This window comes from Panthera tigris, chromosome B4 (genome assembly GCF_018350195.1).
Source record: "Panthera tigris isolate Pti1 chromosome B4, P.tigris_Pti1_mat1.1, whole genome shotgun sequence".
In the NCBI taxonomy this organism is placed as follows: domain Eukaryota; kingdom Metazoa; phylum Chordata; class Mammalia; order Carnivora; family Felidae; genus Panthera; species Panthera tigris.
This window is the reverse complement of record NC_056666.1, coordinates 15,823,028-15,842,840: the sequence shown is the minus strand read 5'-3', so window position 1 is coordinate 15,842,840 and position 19,813 is coordinate 15,823,028. Positions and strand designations below refer to the sequence as shown.

The window sequence follows — 19,813 nt, the reverse complement described above, 5'->3', positions numbered from 1 at the left end:
GAAATTCTAGAATAAACTCTCGTGAGAAAAGGCACAGCTTTCTATATTAGGACATAAATTCAACCCAGGTGTGTAAAATCCTAGAAGACTCTCGTGTTCCATTGGCTTTGCCAATTCATTTGCATCTTGAGGCCACAGTTTCTAACTGAAAACCATATGTGTTGTTAATTGCCACAAATGATCTCATCAGAATGAAGTCAGAGATTCAGAATATGTAAGAGGATGTGTGAAGTGTTTTGATTATTGAAAAATGTGAAGCATAAGCATCAAGAATCATGAGTAGAGATATTGATGGCAAAGAGGTGGTTTAGAAGTTGATACAAAAAAGGATTGATAGTTCAACTTCCCTTTGACATACACCTCCTTGACTGCTGGCTCTGTCGTGTATTAGTTTTCGATGTTAAGTAAATCACGGTTTTTAAAAGCTTTTCATCTTAGTTCCCTCAACAAAAATGTAGCATTTATGATCCCTACTCAGAGGCTTGCTGTGAGAATAAAATTAGATTAAAATATGAAAATGCAGTTTGTAAAGGTCAAACATTACACATTTTAGGTATTGTTGTTAGGACTGTCGGTATTTTGTGTCTGGGTTGGGAGGCTTTGTGATTGTTGACATAATGACATCCAGGAGTTTGGAATAAGTGTGTATGTCAGCAGATTTTATGATTACAAAAAATACCCATGTTTACTTTTCTATTAATTCTCCTCTAGTGGAATGTTTTCATTTTCTCATGAGACGAGAGAGATCCGCATATGTTTTATTAAAGAAAGCAAGCCTGATATTTTTTATCCTTTGAACCGAGGGACTACATTTCACTCATTCTTGCGGGGAAAGATGGCAGCTTCTGGGTAAATTCACAGGCCGTGGATAAGTCTCCATTTCTTCGAATGTAAAAGGAAGGTGTTGCTAATACAGAAGCGTGTGAAGACGAAGTGAGAGATGTATATAAAATACACAGTTGAGGGGTACATGGTAAGCACTCGATAATGTGGGTTGTTATTAGTGTTGTTATCGTTACGAAACGATACCTTGAAGAGGGGCAATGTGTCTGAATAGTCGAGGGAAGGAGAAAATAAGAAGACAAGGAGGCAGCTTGTGAAATGGCCCGACCATTTGGCACATGAAAATTCAGGTCCCATGACTTTTCTGGTCACGCTTATGAAATCAAACAATTCTCTGATGGTTGCTCATAGAGAAAATTAATATAGTGATTTATAATCTGTGCGTCTACCTCATAATCAACATTTCGGTTTTGCTTTAAAGTTCTGTTTCTTCCCTCTCCAGGGTTGAGTGTGCTAGATACAAGGAAAAGGGAGTACTGAATTTCTCTCTCCCCCTCCCCGCCTCTCTCTCTGTTTACCAAGTGTTTCTCCTCGTCCTTCCCTACCTTGCTGACTAAGGTCTCTTGCTGGTTAGGGTTAGGGCTCATTGAGAAGAGGTGAAGGGGAAAAGAAAGTTCTTTCTTGACAACTATTGTTGGTGATCTAGAGTTTACACCGCTCCATTGGGCATGTGTTTGAAATGGGCCCTTTTTCTAGCAGGTGTTTCTGTGGGAACTTCTCATCATTGGGCTGTCTTGCCCAAAGTGCCCTTGACATGCACAGGTGCATTCGTATTTGTCTTCCACAGTCCCAAGAAGTCATTCGGAAATACACTCTGCTTCTTTTTGCTGTGGTAACTTCTTTCCAGGGGCTCATCCTCCCTCAGAATCTAAAACAGCAAGTTCTCCCCTATATGGCTCAGATCTGGTCCAAGGGAAATACTTTACCTACCAGAACTCAGAGGAGGATGAGAGCAGAGTTTTAAACTCCCAGGTGGTCCTGTGACAGACACTCTTTGCCTTGGACCTGAGGTGAGTAGCAAACAGCCCCAAAGATCTTCTTGGCAGAAAGGTCAGTTCACACAGCACGCTGGCAACTTTCTCCGAAAACTTTCCTCTGCAACCATCTCCAACTTGTTTATACTTTCCACATAGATACATAGCTGGTTGTAAGAGTTTGATGTAACTCTTTGTGGAACCCTTCCTTTGCGTTGTACTGTTGTATTTCACCTTGGCAGGTGGTTTCTACTGCTTGCTACTTTACATGAAACTTGCTTTATCTCCTATCAAAGGTAAAAAGGGAAAGAACCACTTTGGGGGGGCTCTCACTCCTCAATCACCCCAGAATTGTGGTCGCTGCCAGGGAGAAAATGGTGTGTCCATGCAAATGTAATTGGGAACCTCCTGCGTTCCCAAATCACAACATAATTCCAAAGTTAAGCTTTAAATGTGAGCAAGGGTTTTTTTTTGTTTTTTTTTTTAGATATTCATCTTTTCCTCATAGGTAGCTTTTTGTTTTCTAAAGTGACTGAGTTACAGTATTCCTGTCTTACATTATTAACCCTTGAGCTGACTTCTCTTATTGTTTTGGGAGCTAAAAATATGTTTAAAAATGGTGTTCAGCTGAAGTTAAAAAACTGCTAACTTTTATCAGTTGTTAAATACAATTCGCACTTGTACTTAAATAAACTCATTTGGAGACAAACAAAAAATTTTATGTATTGTGTTTAAATTATCTTTTTGCATTGCAGGCATAACTTTTTCTTTTTTATCTTTTTTTTTTAAGTTTATTTTGAGAGAGACAGAGAGAGTGTGAGTGGGGGAGGGGCAGAGAAAAAAGGAGACTCTGAAGCAGGCTCAGCACTGTCGGAGCAGAAGCCACGTGGGGCTCGAACTTGTGAAACTATGAGACCATGATCTGAACTCAGGCCCCAAATGTCTGTGTCTGTCTTGTGGTATTTCTGGGGGTGGTGTCTTAGTACACTAAGAAAATGAACCTGGACTTGGAATGTCACGTAAGCCTCATTTTTCCATGTGTTTTTGTAGTGACCACATGCTATTGTGAAAATTATATGGACCTTTCAAAATTTGCTGGGAATTTGAAAATTGGGTATGGTAGGTATTTGTCTAATAATTCTTAATATCAATTTGGTTGTTTTTTCAAATGGGCTTGATTGGCGTAGTAGAGTTAGAGTAGCAAAACCTTAACATAATGACTAAATACTCATCTATGCATCCATCCACCCAAGGGACTCCTTTTATTTTATTTTATTTTATTTTATTTTATTTTATTTTATTTTAGTTTAGTTTAGTTTAGTTTAAGTTCACCCCTAGCGTGGAGCCCAGCGTAGGACTTGAACTCACAACCCTGAGATCAAGACCTGATACTCAACCAACTGAGCCACACAGGTGCCCCAAAGGGACTTCTAAAATATTAGAATTCTGTACTAAAATAAATATTGGCAATGCCTTCTACCACAGTGTTCTTTTCTTTCCTGTCCTGCCATTTCATCTTCCCTGTTCTCCCTGTGTCTTCCTTTTCTTGTTTTCCCAGATATCTGGGGATGTGCTCAGGGGAGATGATGGTACTTGGAAAGAGTATCTGGGTCTGTCAAACTTTGAGCCAGTTTGAAGATAAGGAGGCAAGAGTCAAAAAAAGAGAAAGAAAGAAAGAAAGAGAAATAAAGAAGGAGATGCTTCTAAATCTTGTGCAACACTGTGATTTATTTTTTTAAGTTTATTTATTTATTTTGAGAGAGTCAGAAACAGTGTGAGTGGGGGAGGGGCCAAGAGAGAGGGAGACAGAGAATCCCAAGCAGGCTCTGCCCTATCAGCTTGGAGCCCGACGTGGGGCTCGAACTCACCAAACCGTGAGATCAAGACCTGAGCTGAAATTGAGTCAACAGCCTAACTGACTGAGCCACCCATGCACCCCACGTGTGACACTGTAATTTAAACAGGATTTGGCGTGGCAACTCACTGTATGGTGTATCAAAGTTGATACAAAGATGGTGAGCTGAGAGGAGCTGTACATTAGACAAAGCAAAGTGTGTGTGTGTGTGTGTGTGTGTGTGTGTGTGTATGTTAACAAGGTTGAGAAAGGTTTTAATAAATTGGAAGCATTAAGGGGCACCTGGCTGGCTCAGACGGTAGAGAAAGCAACTCTTGATCTTGGGAGTCATGAGTTCAAGCCCCACCTTGGGCATAGAGCTTACTTAAAAAAATACAATAAAAATAAGTTGGAAGCCTCAAGATGAACTGGAGACTCTAAAAAGCTCCCCTGTGAAGCTGAAAGGGTTTAGACTGCCGCTCGTATCACACTCCTTTTAGCCAGAAGTTGTGTGGGGAACATCTAATGTGTTCCCCTAGCGCCTGGGATCCTATTTCTGCCACTCTGCCACCAAAAAGAGCTGGGAGGGTAACTGGTAACAAATCTCGAGGGGATACCAAAATGACGTTAGAACAAGAAGGAATAGCTAAGAAAGGTTTGCAAAAGAAGAGGCTTCGTGGAACTTCCTACTAGGTGTGGTAATGTACAACAAAGTTCCAGTAATTGCAAGTGTGGTTCGCCAGCCAGAATAGCAGACGCATCCCAAGAAGAGTGAGGCCCCGTGGGGATGATACGACCTTAGAATATAGTGTGCGAAAGAGGAAAGAGGAAGTGTTACACACCACCAGGGAAGGGAAAACTAGATATTTGCGGGAAAGTTAGGTTTAAAACCTCACCTTGCACCCCGTATCAAAATGGATTTTAAAAAACGAAACGTAAGGAAGAGAAGCACATACAGAGACGTAGGATAAGTCACAAAGGAAAACTATGTATATTTGATGGCAGAAAATTTAATACTTCTGTGTCATAAAATATTACAATCCAAATTCAATGGAAACTGATGAACGGGGAAGTGTTTTTACAATACACGTGGTTGACGGCTTTATAACAACAAAAATAAAATTGTGGTAATTCAATAAGAGTCTCCTATCATCCCAGAAGCAAAAGGACAAATGTGAAAAATAATTGATAAAAGAAAAAATTACAGATGTCCCATAAAGATGTGATAATTCATCCTCGATGTTAACCAAAAAAAGGGAAAATAAAAATGACACCCTAATTGTTGGTCTACAAGATAGACAAAGGTTTAAAATGACATCACTTGTTCATGTGGATGTAGGAGGTGAATGTTCTCAGTCACTGCTGATGGGAGTTTGGACTCTAATCGTTCTGGAAATGAGTTTTGACAATATGCATCAAGAACTTACGTAATAATTATGACTTTCACCTGTGACCCCCCCTCTAGACTCTAGCTGATGAAAATATCAGAGCATTTGAATATTTATATGCAAGAATATTCATGTACTGTTCATGGTAGCAAAAAACTGAATCCTCTTAAATGTTCAATACTGACAGACTAGGAACACAAATTATGGTTGTTTATGGACTACAGAAACAAGGAAGGAAAGATACCCAGGGAACAGTTTAAAAGTGGTTGTTTTTTAGGGGTAGGGATGAAATCAAGGTTTTTTTTAGAAGGGTATGTCTTTTTCCTCCTTTTACTTTTGTGATTTGCTTTACCCCTCCAAATTAGCATGCACTATTTAGAAAATTCGGGAAAAACTAAAGATAACATGTGAAAGAATGATACATCTCTTTGATCAAAATGGAGAACTGGTCATGATAAAATGTTAGATGAAAAAAAAACAAGGTATAAAACACAAATGCAGGGGCGCCTGGGTGGCTCAGTCGGTTAAGCATCCAACTTTGGCTCAGGTCATGATCTCGCGGTCTGTGAGTCCAAGCCTCGCATCAGGCTCTGTGCTGACAGCTCAAAGCCTGGAGTCTACTTCAGATTCTGTGTCTCCCTCTTTCTCTCTCTGCCCCTCCCTTGCTCATGCTCTCTCTCTCTCTCTCAAAATAAAATAAACATGAAAAAACATTAAAAAAACACAAATGCAGTAAGATTATGATTTTGGTAAACCATAATTAGTGCAAAGACTAGAGAGAGAAATACTAAAATGTTGGCCATAGTTATGTCTTGTAGTTTTTTTAATTTTCTTTTTTCATATACTTTCCTGTTTTCCAGATTACGTGTGATGGGCGTAAATATTTTATTAGTAGTGCAAAAAGAGAAAGAATTATTCTCTTATAGTTGGATTGGGCTTTCAATACTCTGGGCATTTCTGATGTATGCTTATTAGGTCTCTTTCACTTTGGGTGATAAACAAAAATTTGTTTTCCAAATAATTATGTCTCACCTCTATAGGGAACAGGTAATGGGACTGAACTGAGGTCTGAAGCTTTTGGGTTTTCAAACTGTGAGCTCTATAAGGGTGCATAAATACTGCTCTTGGTTTCATTCTTTTCCCACCCTATTGTAGGCTTGAGCCATAAAGTGAAAGGAGTAAAAAAAGATGGGCCCTGCAGATTCCTGACATTTTTTCCTAACCAGAATGATTTTTAACTCCTAATGTGATTTTTCCCCCTCAAAATATATACCAGCTGTCTTCTTTCATTCCCTTTGATATCTTCTAGATTTTTTTAAAAAAATAATGCTATCTTCTGATTTCTGTAAAAAAAAAAGCACTTGGGTGATTTGTAAATAAATCTGTTCATCTGGGGAATATTGATTTATGGGACGTTCAGCAAATCACATGTTTTCTTCTTTAGATTCTTTGTTAAAAAAAAAAAACAACACCTGAATATTCAAAAAGACAACGGATAGGGTCTAGATGGATGTATGAGCATTTTAAACATTCATAAAGTTCTTTGAAACTTACAGGCCTGTATGAATGTGTATGATGGATAGTATGGTATTATTAAAGCATACTTTGCCATCCACTAAAATATAGTCTATTTTGGTCACTCTGTATTCTCTGAATGACTAAACATAGAGCAAATCCCTTTGGGACTTGTACTATATTTTAACTTCGCAGTAATTACCTTAGATGGAAATGGAACACTCAATCTCGATCTTCGGGAGTCAGCGGAACCTGTAATAGAAGGGTTAATGGCTTCTGGGGCATTCCAGCATGAATAGAAAGTTTGGGGTTAAGTGGTACTTATGTTGTATCAGGTTTGCTGAAGTGACTTTGAAAGGCTGTAAGATCAGTTTTAACAGTTTTAAGTAAATACAAAGTTGAGGGTTTTTTTTTTCTTATGGAGTGAATAGACCTAGTAATAATGTTATTATATTTTGCTTATTTTTATCTCTAATGGATTGTGTGATAACGATCCCAAGTGATACTGTCGTATATCTAAACTAGTACCTGACTAGCAAGGGTAAGCTGAAAAATGCTTTTGTATGATTTTTCTCTGGATCTGGATTTTAATTTGTCAGTATTGACAACAGTAGCAATTGAAAAATAAAAAGGCTGTGAAGAAGAATGAAGCATTTTATAGAGCGTGTGTGTATGTGTGGTGAATGTGGGATGTGCATACATGCTTTCCTCTTCCTGGCCTTGCTGGATCTGGTTAGGGGGATTTGGTTACTTCAAACAGTTCTGAAGGTTTGACGAATTAGCAGAGTAAAGGAGCAAAGTACGAATAGCTCTCTTTCATTTTTATCTCTTCTATTCCCATCATGAGTCTTGTTTTCCTGCCTGACATAACAAAGGCTATCATAGAAAACAATAAGGAAAGATATCTTGTAGAGAAAATGCAAATTAGTATCTTGGTAATATACCCTTTTTGAAAGCATACCAACCAGGAAAACAGTTCTCTGTGTGTAATTGTTAGAAAAGAATGAAATGTAACTTACGTTATGACACAGTTGTTCAGAGAGGGAAGGAAACCGGTATTCATTGTTCTAGGCACGTTACTGAGGTTCTCTCTCTCTCACTGTCTCTCTTTACCTGTGTCGATTAATTATTGATTAAATACAGACATTACCTTGCTAGCAAATATTACCCTTGTTACATAAATGAAGAAAGTATTAGAGGCAGGATTCATATTGACTCATTTATTCTAAGGACCATGTTCCTTGCACTGCATCAAGGTGTCTTTGTAGAAATAACTGGGCCCAGAATCTATTATACATTTTAGTCATGCGTCTTTGAGGTTGTCTCTCTTTTGTGAAGCAGAATTAACCTTTTTGTTTAATCTTTACAAACCGCATTGCCCTATCAGTTAAGGTAACCTTCATGGATCTCAAAAGTTGCCTTCATTCCTCAGGCCAACCTGTTCTCAGAAGGAGTGTATTCTGGGAATCAGGGCTGCTTTAGTTTGGATCCTTGGCTTTCCTTCTGGGGGTGGAGGCCCAGCAGACGTGGGACAGCTGAGCCTTCTGAGTATCTTCTGTACTAACTTGTGATATAGCTGGCCCTAGAAAGACCTCTGAAGGAAACCCAAATAACAGATTCCCTGTTGTCGTGGGCTTGGGCAAGTGACCTCAACTTTCTGGAGGTCAGATGAAGACTGGGTGAAATCAGGGTCATATGGGGTCACTTAGAGGCAGCTGCAGGGGTGGGTGAGGGTAGGGGAGGTGATCCGGAGTTCTTCTGGGCCCCTACTACCCATGCTTTAACAACACAACAGCTGTGTGCATCCGTGTGTGTGTGTGTGTGTGTGTGTGTGTGAACACACCCTCTGTGCCTGATCCTAGGGGAAATTTTGTTCGAAGAAAAGGTTCTACATCTAAACATAGTTGGAAAAACACTGGCAAATAGTCCTAAAGATTTCTTCCGGCTCTAAATTTCCATGGGTGTAGGAGAGCAGTTTTAAAGATAGAGAATCCCCCTATCTTTAATGTAACCGAAATATAATCTTTAACATTTATTGCCAAACATTTTTAAATTAGACATTTCAGATATAATCTGAAAGAGAAAAATCTGTGTCAAAAATCTGTGACCGAGTACTTTGAGATGGTAAGCTATAGGGCCAACTGCATGGTTTCTATGCTTTTCAGCAGAAAAATCTAGAATTACATTTCCTCATGATTCTGATTAAAAAAAAACACATTGGGGCGCCTGGGTGGCGCAGTCGGTTAAGCGTCCGACTTCAGCCAGGTCACGATCTCGCGGTCCGTGAGTTCGAGCCCCGCGTCAGGCTCTGGGCTGATGGCTCGGAGCCTGGAGCCTGTTTCCGATTCTGTGTCTCCCTCTCTCTCTGCCCCTCCCCCGTTCATGCTCTGTCTCTCTCTGTCCCAAAAATAAATAAAAAACGTTGAAAAAAAAATTAAAAAAAAACCACATTTATTCTCTTCCTTCTTCTGAGGTAAGCATAAGATAGTATTTACAACTGGAAGTCCCTAGAGTACACTTCATAAAAGAAAAGTACTATTCCTTCAAGACACCATGAAGTTCATCATTTTCCATCTGTTCTTTTTCTCTTGGAAGTTCATCATGTCATTGAAATAACACACCTGTTGTTTCCTGCCTCTTTTCTTTTGTGACAGTTTGTGAACAAGGTGAATGGACATCAGAGGAAGAACTGAAATATTTGGTTACAAGGTTTGCTATCGTGTGAGTTCCTTTTCCTCTATATCTTTAGGACACTTTTTAATTGAATTGAATTGAATTGAATTGAATTGAATTGAATTGAATTATTTTGTGATTTTTTGAATAATTTATTGTCACGTTAGCTAATATACAGTGTATACAGTGTAGTCTTGGCTTCGGGAGTAGATTCCCATGATTCATCACTTACGTACAACACCCAGTGCTCATCCCAACAAGTGCCCTCCTCAATGCCCATCTCCCATTTTCCCCGTCCCCCCCACTCACCCCCATCAACCCTCAGTTCGTTCTCTGTATTTAAGAGTCTCTTAGGGTTTAGGGCACTTATTTTATTTATTAATTTTTAATTTATTTTCTATTTTTTAAATGTTTATTTTTGAGACACACACACACACACACACAGCATGAGCAGGGGAGGGACAGAGAGAGAGGGAGACACAGAATCTGAAGCAGGCTCCAGGCTCTGAGCTGTCAGCACAGAGCCCAATGCGGGGCTTAAACCCATGAACCATGAGATCATGACCTGAGCCAAAGTCAGACCCTTAACTGACTGAGCCACCCCAGGCGCCCCTTGGGGGAATTATTTTAAATCAGTGTTCATAGTACAATAATTAAGCACTTGCTGCACACTTCAACATTGTTCATTTATTGATGGGCTACCTGTTAAGGTCATGACTTCATGAGACTGACTTTCAAGCAACTCTCTCCAATAAAACTTTCTGTGATGATGGAAGTGTTCTCTCTTGGCTGAGCAGTACTGTAGCCATCAGCCACATGTGGCTATTAAATACTTGGAACATGCCTAGCGTGACTAATAAACTAAGTTTTCAATATTAATTAAGCTAATTTAAACTTCAATCAGCAAATGTGGCTGGCGGTTACCCTATTGGACAGTGTGGTTCTGGAGGGTCAATACAATTGGTAAAATAGTCTTATGTTCAGGGGACAGAAGGCACGAAGTTGTTTTTATTATTGGCACTGTAATGGCTGGAAATAGGTTAGAGGTTTTTCCATTTAAAACCATTTTAAGCTAAATATTTCTTCAGTGCTTGGCACATAAAAGTCAGTAAGTGATCGGATGGTATTACTAGGTCTCCCCTTACTCCACCCCCAGTCTCAGCAACTCATGTATCTGATGCATCCTAGGTGAGGTCACTAACAATTTTCCCCTAAGATTGCCAGACCTGTAGACTTACCTCTCAAGCTGCCTGGGTCTTGGTGGGAGTTCAGAGCGAGACAGTTATGTGTGCTGCTGTCTACTGACTTCCAGCGCTCCTAGGCTCCGCACCCCCTCAGTCATGCCTCTGGCTTGCAGACTTCCAGCCTCGCATCCATACTTCTCCAAGCCAGGCCACTCCTAGACGCCATCCACAACCCCCACTTAGGGCCCTGAGAGGTCTGTGGCCATAAGCACCTCTCTGCAGCGTGCTGATGTGACCTTGTTCAGTTGTGGCTCCTAAAACCGGCATCACCCAATTGGGGGATGAGCAATTGCAGGGGTCAGGATCACGCTGTTGGACACAGTTGAAGGGACCGAGAATGCATCACTTAGACGACGTCATCCGATAGATGCTGTTTATGAAACACACTTTTATGTTGTGCTAGGCATTGGGCTACGCGCTTCAGATTGTCCTCTAGCCCTCACAGCCACCACATGTCCTATTTGTACATATTTTAGACATGTACGTAGGCTCAGAGAGGGTCAGTGACTTGCCCAAAGTTGCATAGCTAGGAAGCAGCAGATCTACGATTCCTGTTTACGCTCTTTGGCTCTCATTATTGAAGAGGGACAGGTCTTCAAAATCAGTGCAGAAAGAATAGATTTTAGGTGACTGTAAACAAGGATGTTCTACTAATTTAAGGCCTTCACTTCAAACGTCTCCCTCTGTGAAGTATGCCGTGCCCCTCAGGAGCAGCTCACAGCTGAGGCCTAATGCTGGCACATCGGTACTGTGATGTAAAGGCCTTCTTGAATAAGCAGGAGGTTGCAAGTGGAAGATGAATTCTCAGGGCCTTTCTGATTCAGATCCCTTCTGAATACAATTTCCTCTCTTGAGGACATTTATTGCCAATTTACTCCCACATGACTACTTTTTTTCTATTTTCCATGCAATTCATAAAGACCATTCTTTTTGCTGGGTGAAACCAGAATGTAATGTATTCATCATTCAAATTTGCATAAACAGGGTATTCTCTCCTTTCGGCCAGGCTGTGTAAGAATCCACATCACGTTTCACTGGGGAATAAAGAATGGCCTGGATCATGAAACTCAAAGATGATTGCCAAAAGTATTTTAAACATTTGGCGGACTGTCTTAGTTCTGTTGGATATTAATGTTCACGGGAATGACAGGCAGGAGAGGAAGAACAAAATATGATAGATTTCAAGTTATACAATGAGCTCTTAAATAACTGAGATATGCTGTTATTTTTTTAACATAGTCTTAGTGTTATATTGTGCTCCTTAATTATTTCTGATATGCTTCCTTTGTGCCAGGTGTTAACTAGCATTTTGGCTTTTTTTTTTTTCAAGCGTATTTTGTGTGTTTTGAGGGAAAACAACACTGAATGTCCTCAAGTTTGATTTTTGATATTTGTATTGTCAGAAAGTGTGTTGAGCTTCTGTAATTAGAATATAAGCTCTGTGGGACATGTCACTGAGGATAACTTTATGGGAAACTATAGGATTAGAAAGCTGTTTTTCTCCTTTAAGAACATTTGTAGTTTGCTTTGGGAAAGAGTCATCAATGTGTATCCTCATTTTCTCTGTGCTCCCCATCCTATCCTCCTCCTGAACTACTCCTGATTGTGGCACCCTCACCTCACACAACTTGTGCCAGGGTTTGGACGTGAATGCATATGTAATCTGAGGGGATCTAACATCTATAGTTGTCTCCATGGAGATGGTTGCACATTATGATTATGGTGAACGTTTTCAGTCTTGAAATGATTATCACACGTGATATGCTTTAGAGAGGAAATACCATGTATCCAGATGTGGTGGATCAGGCAGAAACTGGGTTGGAAAGAACTGAAAAGATTTCACGATAGGAACAGGTAGGATCTCTATTTCAGAACGCTGGCAAGGTATGGATCAGGGAACCAAACACGTCGGGGTTTCTAGCCTAGGATTCTAGAAGGAAGAATCTGTTCGACAGAGAATTTAGAGAAGAAGGCTAGCCTTTCTGGGCAACATAAAGAACATGAGCAAGGAACACGAGTGGGGAAACTGAGACACGAAGGATGTTTGGGGAATGCCCACTGTTCCAGTTTGCAGCAGAGCTGAAGAAGGAGAGAAAACAGAGTTAAGAAACATAAGTCGGGGGCTGTATTGTGAAGACCCTTAAGGATCAGCGTGAACAGTTTGTAATCAGCCTGTGTGGGAATGGGGGTCTACCTCCCTCCCTCTCAGGAGATTGGCATTTTCCACGAACTCGTCCACATAGTTTTGGCCTGTCTCTCCCCTACAGGGTAAGATCGTTGGTCATATTTATTTTGATTATAGTACCCATGCTAAACAGATTTTAGGTTTGTGTAACATTTTGGTTGTTGACCGTATATAAATCATTGTGACTACATAGCTCCCTTTATAGGTGCTGATATGTTTATTGTACTAATATTATGTAACAAATACTAGAAAAGTTTGTTTCATGCATTATATTTGTTATGTTACTGTGTATACATGATTTCCATAAATTAAGTTGGCTTAAGAGTACCTTTGTTGAGGGGCGCCTGAACACAGGGCTCAGTCGGTTAAGCATCTGACTTCGGGTGAGGTCATGATCTCGCCGTTCACAAGTTCCAGCTCTGCGTTGGGCTCTGTGCTGAGAGCTCAGAGCCTGGTGCCTGCTTCAGATTCTGTGTCTTCCCCCCTCTCTGCCCCTTCCCCACTCACATACTCTTTCTCTCTCTGAAAAATAAATATTTTTTAAAAATTAAAAAAAAAAGAGTACATTTGTTTACACCAGATTTAAAAAATGTCTTTTGGATAATTTCAATTTGAGCAGATAATTGACATGTGGCCAAAAGGGGACTCGCTTTCTCAAAAACTAATTCAGGCTTAGAATCTTAGAGCTGCAGGGCCCTCAGCACCCATTTCTCCTGCTTCCTTCCCTTTTATTTTGCAGGTAGGGAAACCAGGCTCAGTGCAAAGTCACATAATCAGTTATTGCCAATGCCAGGGCTAAGATTCTGTTCTCTGCTGTCTTTCTGCCAACCGTCGTATCTGAAATAAGTGACCAACAAAAACATTTAAAGGCCAATACACATTTACAATGAAAAAGTTTCATAGGAAACATCAGAATGGAGCAGTTCCATAATTAGATAGGGTAGTCATACTTTTGTTTATAACATTACATTGGGGCACTTGCAAAGTTTCTAACAAATCAGTTCTTATTACAAGTGGCACTCCCCAATTTTTCCTAATGAAAGTTAACGTGTGGTGGTAATGGGAACAATATGACACCACACCATGAGATCATTTCCTCCCTTGCACATGTGGCCATGTTTTACTTTGTGATCCGGCTTCTGACGACGTGGTCACTGGAGCATCTTGGAGAAGCAAGGCCCCGGCACTTGGAGGGACATAAATACTTCCGCATTATATTAACAGCAGATCCTCTGTTCAGGATACTTTCCACGTTAAAGTACAACGAACCCCACTAACAATTACAGCAAGCGTCCTCTGTCCTGGTGTGCACAGGGGCTCTCTGCTGCATGGCCGCTGAATTCTGAACTTGTAACTAACTCTGGGACCCGCTCGCGGGAGGAGGCTGATTTATCTCTGTCACCCCAGCACAGCCACAAAACCTGGCACGTGGTACGTGCACAAAACCAACGTTAGTGAGGTCTGGACACTTAAGGCTTCCAAGTGACAGTGAAGCAGCGAGCCTGGAAAATGAGTTTTTCTGGGTTCTAACCTGTCTGTGTTAATTCACTTTGAGGCAAAGGTAGATTTCGCCCGTCTACTGAGCTCCGGCTTAGTGTTTTCTTCCAAAGTCCCTGAATGCACTCTGGCAGGAAGATGGAGCGTAAATCAGGCTGCTATTCACTTGGGAGGCCGTACTGTTTTGTGTCCGTTGTCCCCCCGCTGATCCCTGTCACCCCCGGGCCCCCCAAGCTGCTTGAAGCTCTCCGAGCGCGGGAGCCGCGGGAGAGGGGGAACTGAAAAGCCGCGGAACCAGAGGCGAGGGAGCAGCGCGGGCGGAGGAAGGACGAGATGGGGAACCGGCAGGCCTAGCTGCGAGGCGGCGGCAGCGGCGTGGAGATGGAGCCCCTGCGGGTCCTCGAGCTGTACAGCGGCATTGGGGGCATGCACCAGGCGCTGAGAGGTGAGGAGCACACCCCGCCTCTCCCTACGTTCACCCCTCCGCGCTGCTCACAGCCTGGGTGCGGGGGAGGGGCGAAGCGGCGAGACGCTGGGGGCGGAGAATGGAGGGGGAGGGGGCGCTCGGTTGTCTTGGAAACCGCCCCAGCGCGCTGTCCCCGCCCGGCGCTGCGGGCGGAGACTCCTTTCCTCCCGCCCCGAGCGATGCCTGAAGGGCGGGCCCCGGGCCCCACGTCTCAGAGGACTCCGTTTGTGAGTGCTCATCCGCGAGGCCAGGCTAGAAACTCAAACTAAAATGGTACCCGCGAAGGGGGGAGAGGCGAGCCCCTGCCTGGTGCGGGTCCCCAATTCTAAGTGTGGCTGCCACCTAGAGGCGTGGACACCTGCTGCTTTTGCCCTGGACGAAGTGGAGACGAGGGAGGGGAGGTCGCTGGGGGTCTTGGCCGGTGAGGGGATGGACTTTCGAAGGGATAGCTGCAGTTCAAGGTCGAAGTTAGGGAAGCCTAAATACACTGTGGAGAGAAGGCATTGAGTCAAAACCTGCTCCTTTCTGGCCTTTGAAAAGAAACAGCTGGTCTTGTCTAGATACTTAGGCGCCAGGAGAACGGAGTTGAAACTTCGTTGTGACCTTGGGCTAGGTCCTTCACAGTTTTGAACATGTTTCCTGGTTTTAAAATGTGAAAAATAATCTATTTTCAGAGAAGGCTTGTGAGGATCAGAGATGAGGCGAGTGAAATGTTTAATAATAGTGCGTAGTACATTGTAGCCACTCAAAGCATTATAAATTATTAGTACCTCTCTTTTATGTACGTCTTCGATTTTGAGATTTTAAATTTCTTTAGTGATAAGTTGGAGCTGAAAGGTTTCGTTTTTGGTGACGTTTGCTCAAAAATAATTCTTGAGCTCCTGTACTGTGCCAGGTCCTGTCGAGGCACCGGAGAAACAGCGTGACAAATAGACTTGGAGCATGCGTGTTTATTCTTAAATTACTAAGACAACCACAAAACTGAAACTTGCCTGCTTCCTTTTTTTAGTTTCGAGGGCAAGAAAAGACTACTGTAAGATACAGAGAATATATAATGAGTTGAGCATGATCAGTTTTCTGAGCATGTATATTTGGTTGTAGATGAGGTCAGTGATTATTACATTTTTATTACTTACCAATTATTTTCTGGCTCTCTATGTTCACTTCTCTTATCAAAATTTACCAGCTTGAAAACAAAAGAAAATTCTAGGGGTGCTTGGCTAGCTCAGTCAGAAGAGCACAGGGCTTTTGATCTCGGGGTTGTGGGTTCCAGCCTCATGTTGGGTGTAGAGATCACTTAACACGAATGAATGAATAAAGTTTCAAAAAAGAGAAAATTCTAGAACTATCTATTCTCTTAGTTAATTTTGTAAGATTTTATAATGTCAGCATTTTCCCCCTTATCTTGAAAACCCTTAATGAACATAATTTTAAAGCTTGTTTTGTACTTTATCATAAACTGTAACTCAACTACCCTTCAAGGGTTGAACATAAGATTATCCCCTGATTTTTTGCAAGTATAAATGTGCTACAATTACATCCTTGTGCATAAATTCTAATTTTCTCTTTAACCGTTTTTTCTAAAAGTGAAATTAATTTAACAATAAGAGCCTGTGTGCCACTTAACAAAGTAAAATTATGAGAATCTTTTTTAAGGTTTTTTGATAGATAATATAGCAAATTAAGTGCCTCCCTGAACTACATATTCATTAGGAATTGTAATATCCATTTTTTAACCTTTGCTAATTTGATAGGAGAAATTGTATAATTTTAACTTGCATTTTTTTTGTTTAATGAAATATAAGTATATTTTCTCCTATTAACCAGTGCAACCTGAATTTGTACACATATTTCTGTTACCACTGCTACCATCCTGATGTATGCTTTATTAAAATAGTTTCCCAATTGCTCCCCTGCTTCTACTTTTCTTCCCCGCTCCACCCTTTCTCCACAAAAGAGAATGATCTTTTGCACAGTAAATCAGATCATGTCACTTCCCTGCTTAAGTGGCTTCCCTTTGAGGTTAGAATCACAGCCCCGTCTTCTCCTCTGCTTTGGAGATCTGGCTTCTGTCTGCCTCTTCAACCTTATGTGCCACTGTCCTCCTCCTTCTCATATCCAGACTCACTGGTCCTTCTCTGGGCCCCTCAAACCCTCCAGGTTCCTGTGATGTTCTGGCCTTTGTTTTTGCTGTCGTCTCTATCCAGAGTGCTCTAATCCCAGACTTTTCCACTGTAGCTGCATTTCATGTCTCCTGTCTTAGTTCACATGTGGCCCCTTCAGCGTAGCCTTCCGTGGCTGACCCTGTGATTCAAAGTAGCCTTCCTGCTGTGTCTCCACCTTGATGGACTCTCACCTTTTGGTTTCAGGCCTACCTATAAGGAGTATTGACTCTTAATCCTATCTGATGCAAATATTTTCCCCACATGTTTGTATTCTGGTGTTCATTTGTTTGATGCACCGAAGTTTAAAATTTTTTTGTAATAAAATGCATTGCTGTTTCCCATGTGGTTTTTATACAGTAAGAAAGACCAAAGGTAAGAGCGCTAACTGCAGTATTTATTAAGGACCTTTTACATGTCAGGCTCTATGTTAATGATTTAATAAACTAGTTAGTGGTAAAGCCAGTATTGTAACCCAGGTTTCTGCACCTGACCTCTTAACCGTGCTATGCTGCCATTTTTATGTTTAAATGCACTACTTGAATCTACAGTTTATATAATAATAAGCACAAGAGGAATAATAACTTCAGATTTCTAGATAAGGTTTATGATCGAAACATTTTTTTATTGTGGTAAAATACACATAACATAAAAGGTACCATTTTAACCATTTTTAAGTGTACACTTCAGTGGCATTAACTAAATTCACAGTGTTGTGCAAACATCAACACCATCCTTTCCAGAACTTTTTCATCATCCCAAACAGAAACTCTGTACCCTCTAAACAAGGACTCCCCATCATCTCTTCCCTTTTGTATCTGATTCACTTAGTATGTTTTCAAGGTTCATCCATCTTGTCACATAGAAGTGCTTCAATTCCTTTTTATGGCCGAATAGTTTTCCATTATATGCATATACCACATTTTGTTTATCCATTTCTCTTTTGATGGTCTTGGTTGTTTCCGCCTGTTGGCTCTTGTGAATAATACTGCTATGGGTATTGGTTTCAATGTATCTGATTCCCTGCTTTCAGTTCTTTTGAATATATACCCAGGAGTGGAATTGCTGGAGCATATGATAATTCTGTGTTTAACTTTTTGAATAACTGCCAAACTGTTCCACAGTGGCTGCACAATTTTATATTTGTACTAGCAATGTGGGGGGGGGGGGTTCCAATTTCTCCATCTATCAAAATGATTCCTTATTCCAATATATTTGTGTGTGTGTGTGTATGGGTATGTGTGTGTGTGTATATATATATATATTTTTTTTTTAATTAATTTATTTTATTTTTTTTTGGTAATAGTTATCCTAAAGGGTGTGAAGTGATATTCTAGTCTGGTTTTGATTTTGATTGTTCTAACAACTGAAGTTAAGTGACCATGTGTTTATTGGTCATCTGTGTATTTTCTTTGGAGAAATGTCTATTTATGGCTTTTGCCCATTTTGGAATTGGATTGTTTTTTATTCTGTTGTAGGGGTTCTTTATATATTCTGGATATTAATCCCTTATGACTTATATGATTTGCAGATACTTGCTTCCACATAACTGAATTTTAAAAGATAAATTTAATTGCTTGGGCAGCATGATAGTTTTGTCTGAAAACCAATGGACATTTTAATACCTCAGTTGAAATTTTCATCTTAAGAAGGAAATGCAATGTGCTCTTATATTGTTGCAGTCACTATGTAGATACTTCTTTATCTTCTGAGTTTCATTTAACTTTATTTTTTATCTGCATGTCCATGTGTTTACCTACTCCATATCTTCTGGTATTTCTTTTTGTTCCTGTATAGCTTCTAGCACAGTCCTACACTTGTGACAGGTTGTCTGTGGTTGGCTGTTGAGTTTATTATTGAGTTGGTAATCATTCTACCATTATGTTGATAAAAGCATGGTTTTTTTAGCCCAAATATTTGTATAATACAGAACTCTTCATTACAAACCACATAATCTATTGTCTAGCTAACATAAGCAAAAAAAAAAAAAAAAATACACACACACACACACACACACACACACATTTGGAAGCTCACAGAATCTACATAACACCCAGCAAAGAGGTTAGGTGAATAGGAGCACTTCTCAAACAACATTCTGGGCTTTGCTCCTACACAGCTTCATACCGACATCACCGCTTTCCCCAATACTGCTGGGGGCCACGTGTGAGAAGTGTCATCACTGTTTTCCCCTGAAGGGTGGATGCTTCTACCATCTCTGTCACCAAAATGATGGATTTTTTTCATTTGCTTCCTCACATTGCTACTTCTGAATTAAAGCTGTATATGGATGCAGTTGATTGGTGCACATTAGATCCCATTGTCAGCAAAGAAAGCTGGGAGAGTGAGTTCTGGGTTCTGTTTTGGAAACAAGGGACTCAAAATATGGTAAAATTTTCAAACATAAAAGACACAGGCAGAGATTCTAGATGGCCACAAGTATAACAAATATCTTTCACATTATTTAAAATATGTTGCACTGTATAGGGTCCACTTGTTACTGCTTTGACATTATTTATGCCTACACAGTCTATAAAGTCTTGGCTAATGAAATGAAAATACCTCCATTCAGAAAGCAGTGGGAGAGGTTGTTTTGTGAGTTATATGTTGGTGGGGCCTGCAAGGCAAGCTGCAGATGTAAATAAGATTTACCTGCAGATGTAAATCTTATTTGTTAATAAGATTTTGTTTCTCTCATAAAATGTGGTATCAGGAAAAAAGTAAAATGTGGTTTAAAGTGTTGAATAAAGGAAAGCTCAAGCTGATATATATATACATATATATATATGTGTGTGTGTGTGTGTGTATATATCATAAAGGATTAAGGGATATATGTCATAAGGGATTAATATCCAGAATATATAAAGAACCCCTACAGCAGAATAAAAAACAATCCAATTCCAAAATGGGCAAAAGCCATAAATAGACATTTCTCCAAAGAAAATACACAGATGACCAATGAACACATGGACACTTAGCTTACATATATATATATATAGAGAGAGAGAGAGAGAGAGTCAGCTACTGAGACA

At 40.5% G+C, this 19,813-nt stretch overlaps 1 protein-coding gene across 13 annotated transcripts in view; it reads left to right on the top strand.

The window, feature by feature from the left end:
* The window catches only part of TRDMT1 (tRNA aspartic acid methyltransferase 1), a 90,941-nt gene that overhangs the window by 1,584 nt on the left and 69,544 nt on the right, over positions 1-19,813 (top strand). For 5 of the 13 annotated variants that reach the window (XR_006219656.1, XM_042991168.1, XM_042991153.1 and 2 more), the window contains exon 1: positions 14,482-14,598. The exons of 1 other annotated variant lie outside the window; for it this stretch is intronic. Coding sequence is in view for 4 of the 12 variants with exons in the window: in XM_042991168.1 (XP_042847102.1) it covers positions 14,535-14,598 (64 nt within the window). In the remaining 8 variants the exon portion in view is untranslated. Of the gene's footprint in view, positions 1-2,671; positions 2,937-9,208; positions 9,276-14,481; positions 14,599-14,759; positions 14,893-19,813 lie in introns of those variants that run through there. 7 more of the 13 variants (XM_042991155.1, XM_042991167.1, XM_042991159.1 and 4 more) reach the window with 6 other exon arrangements.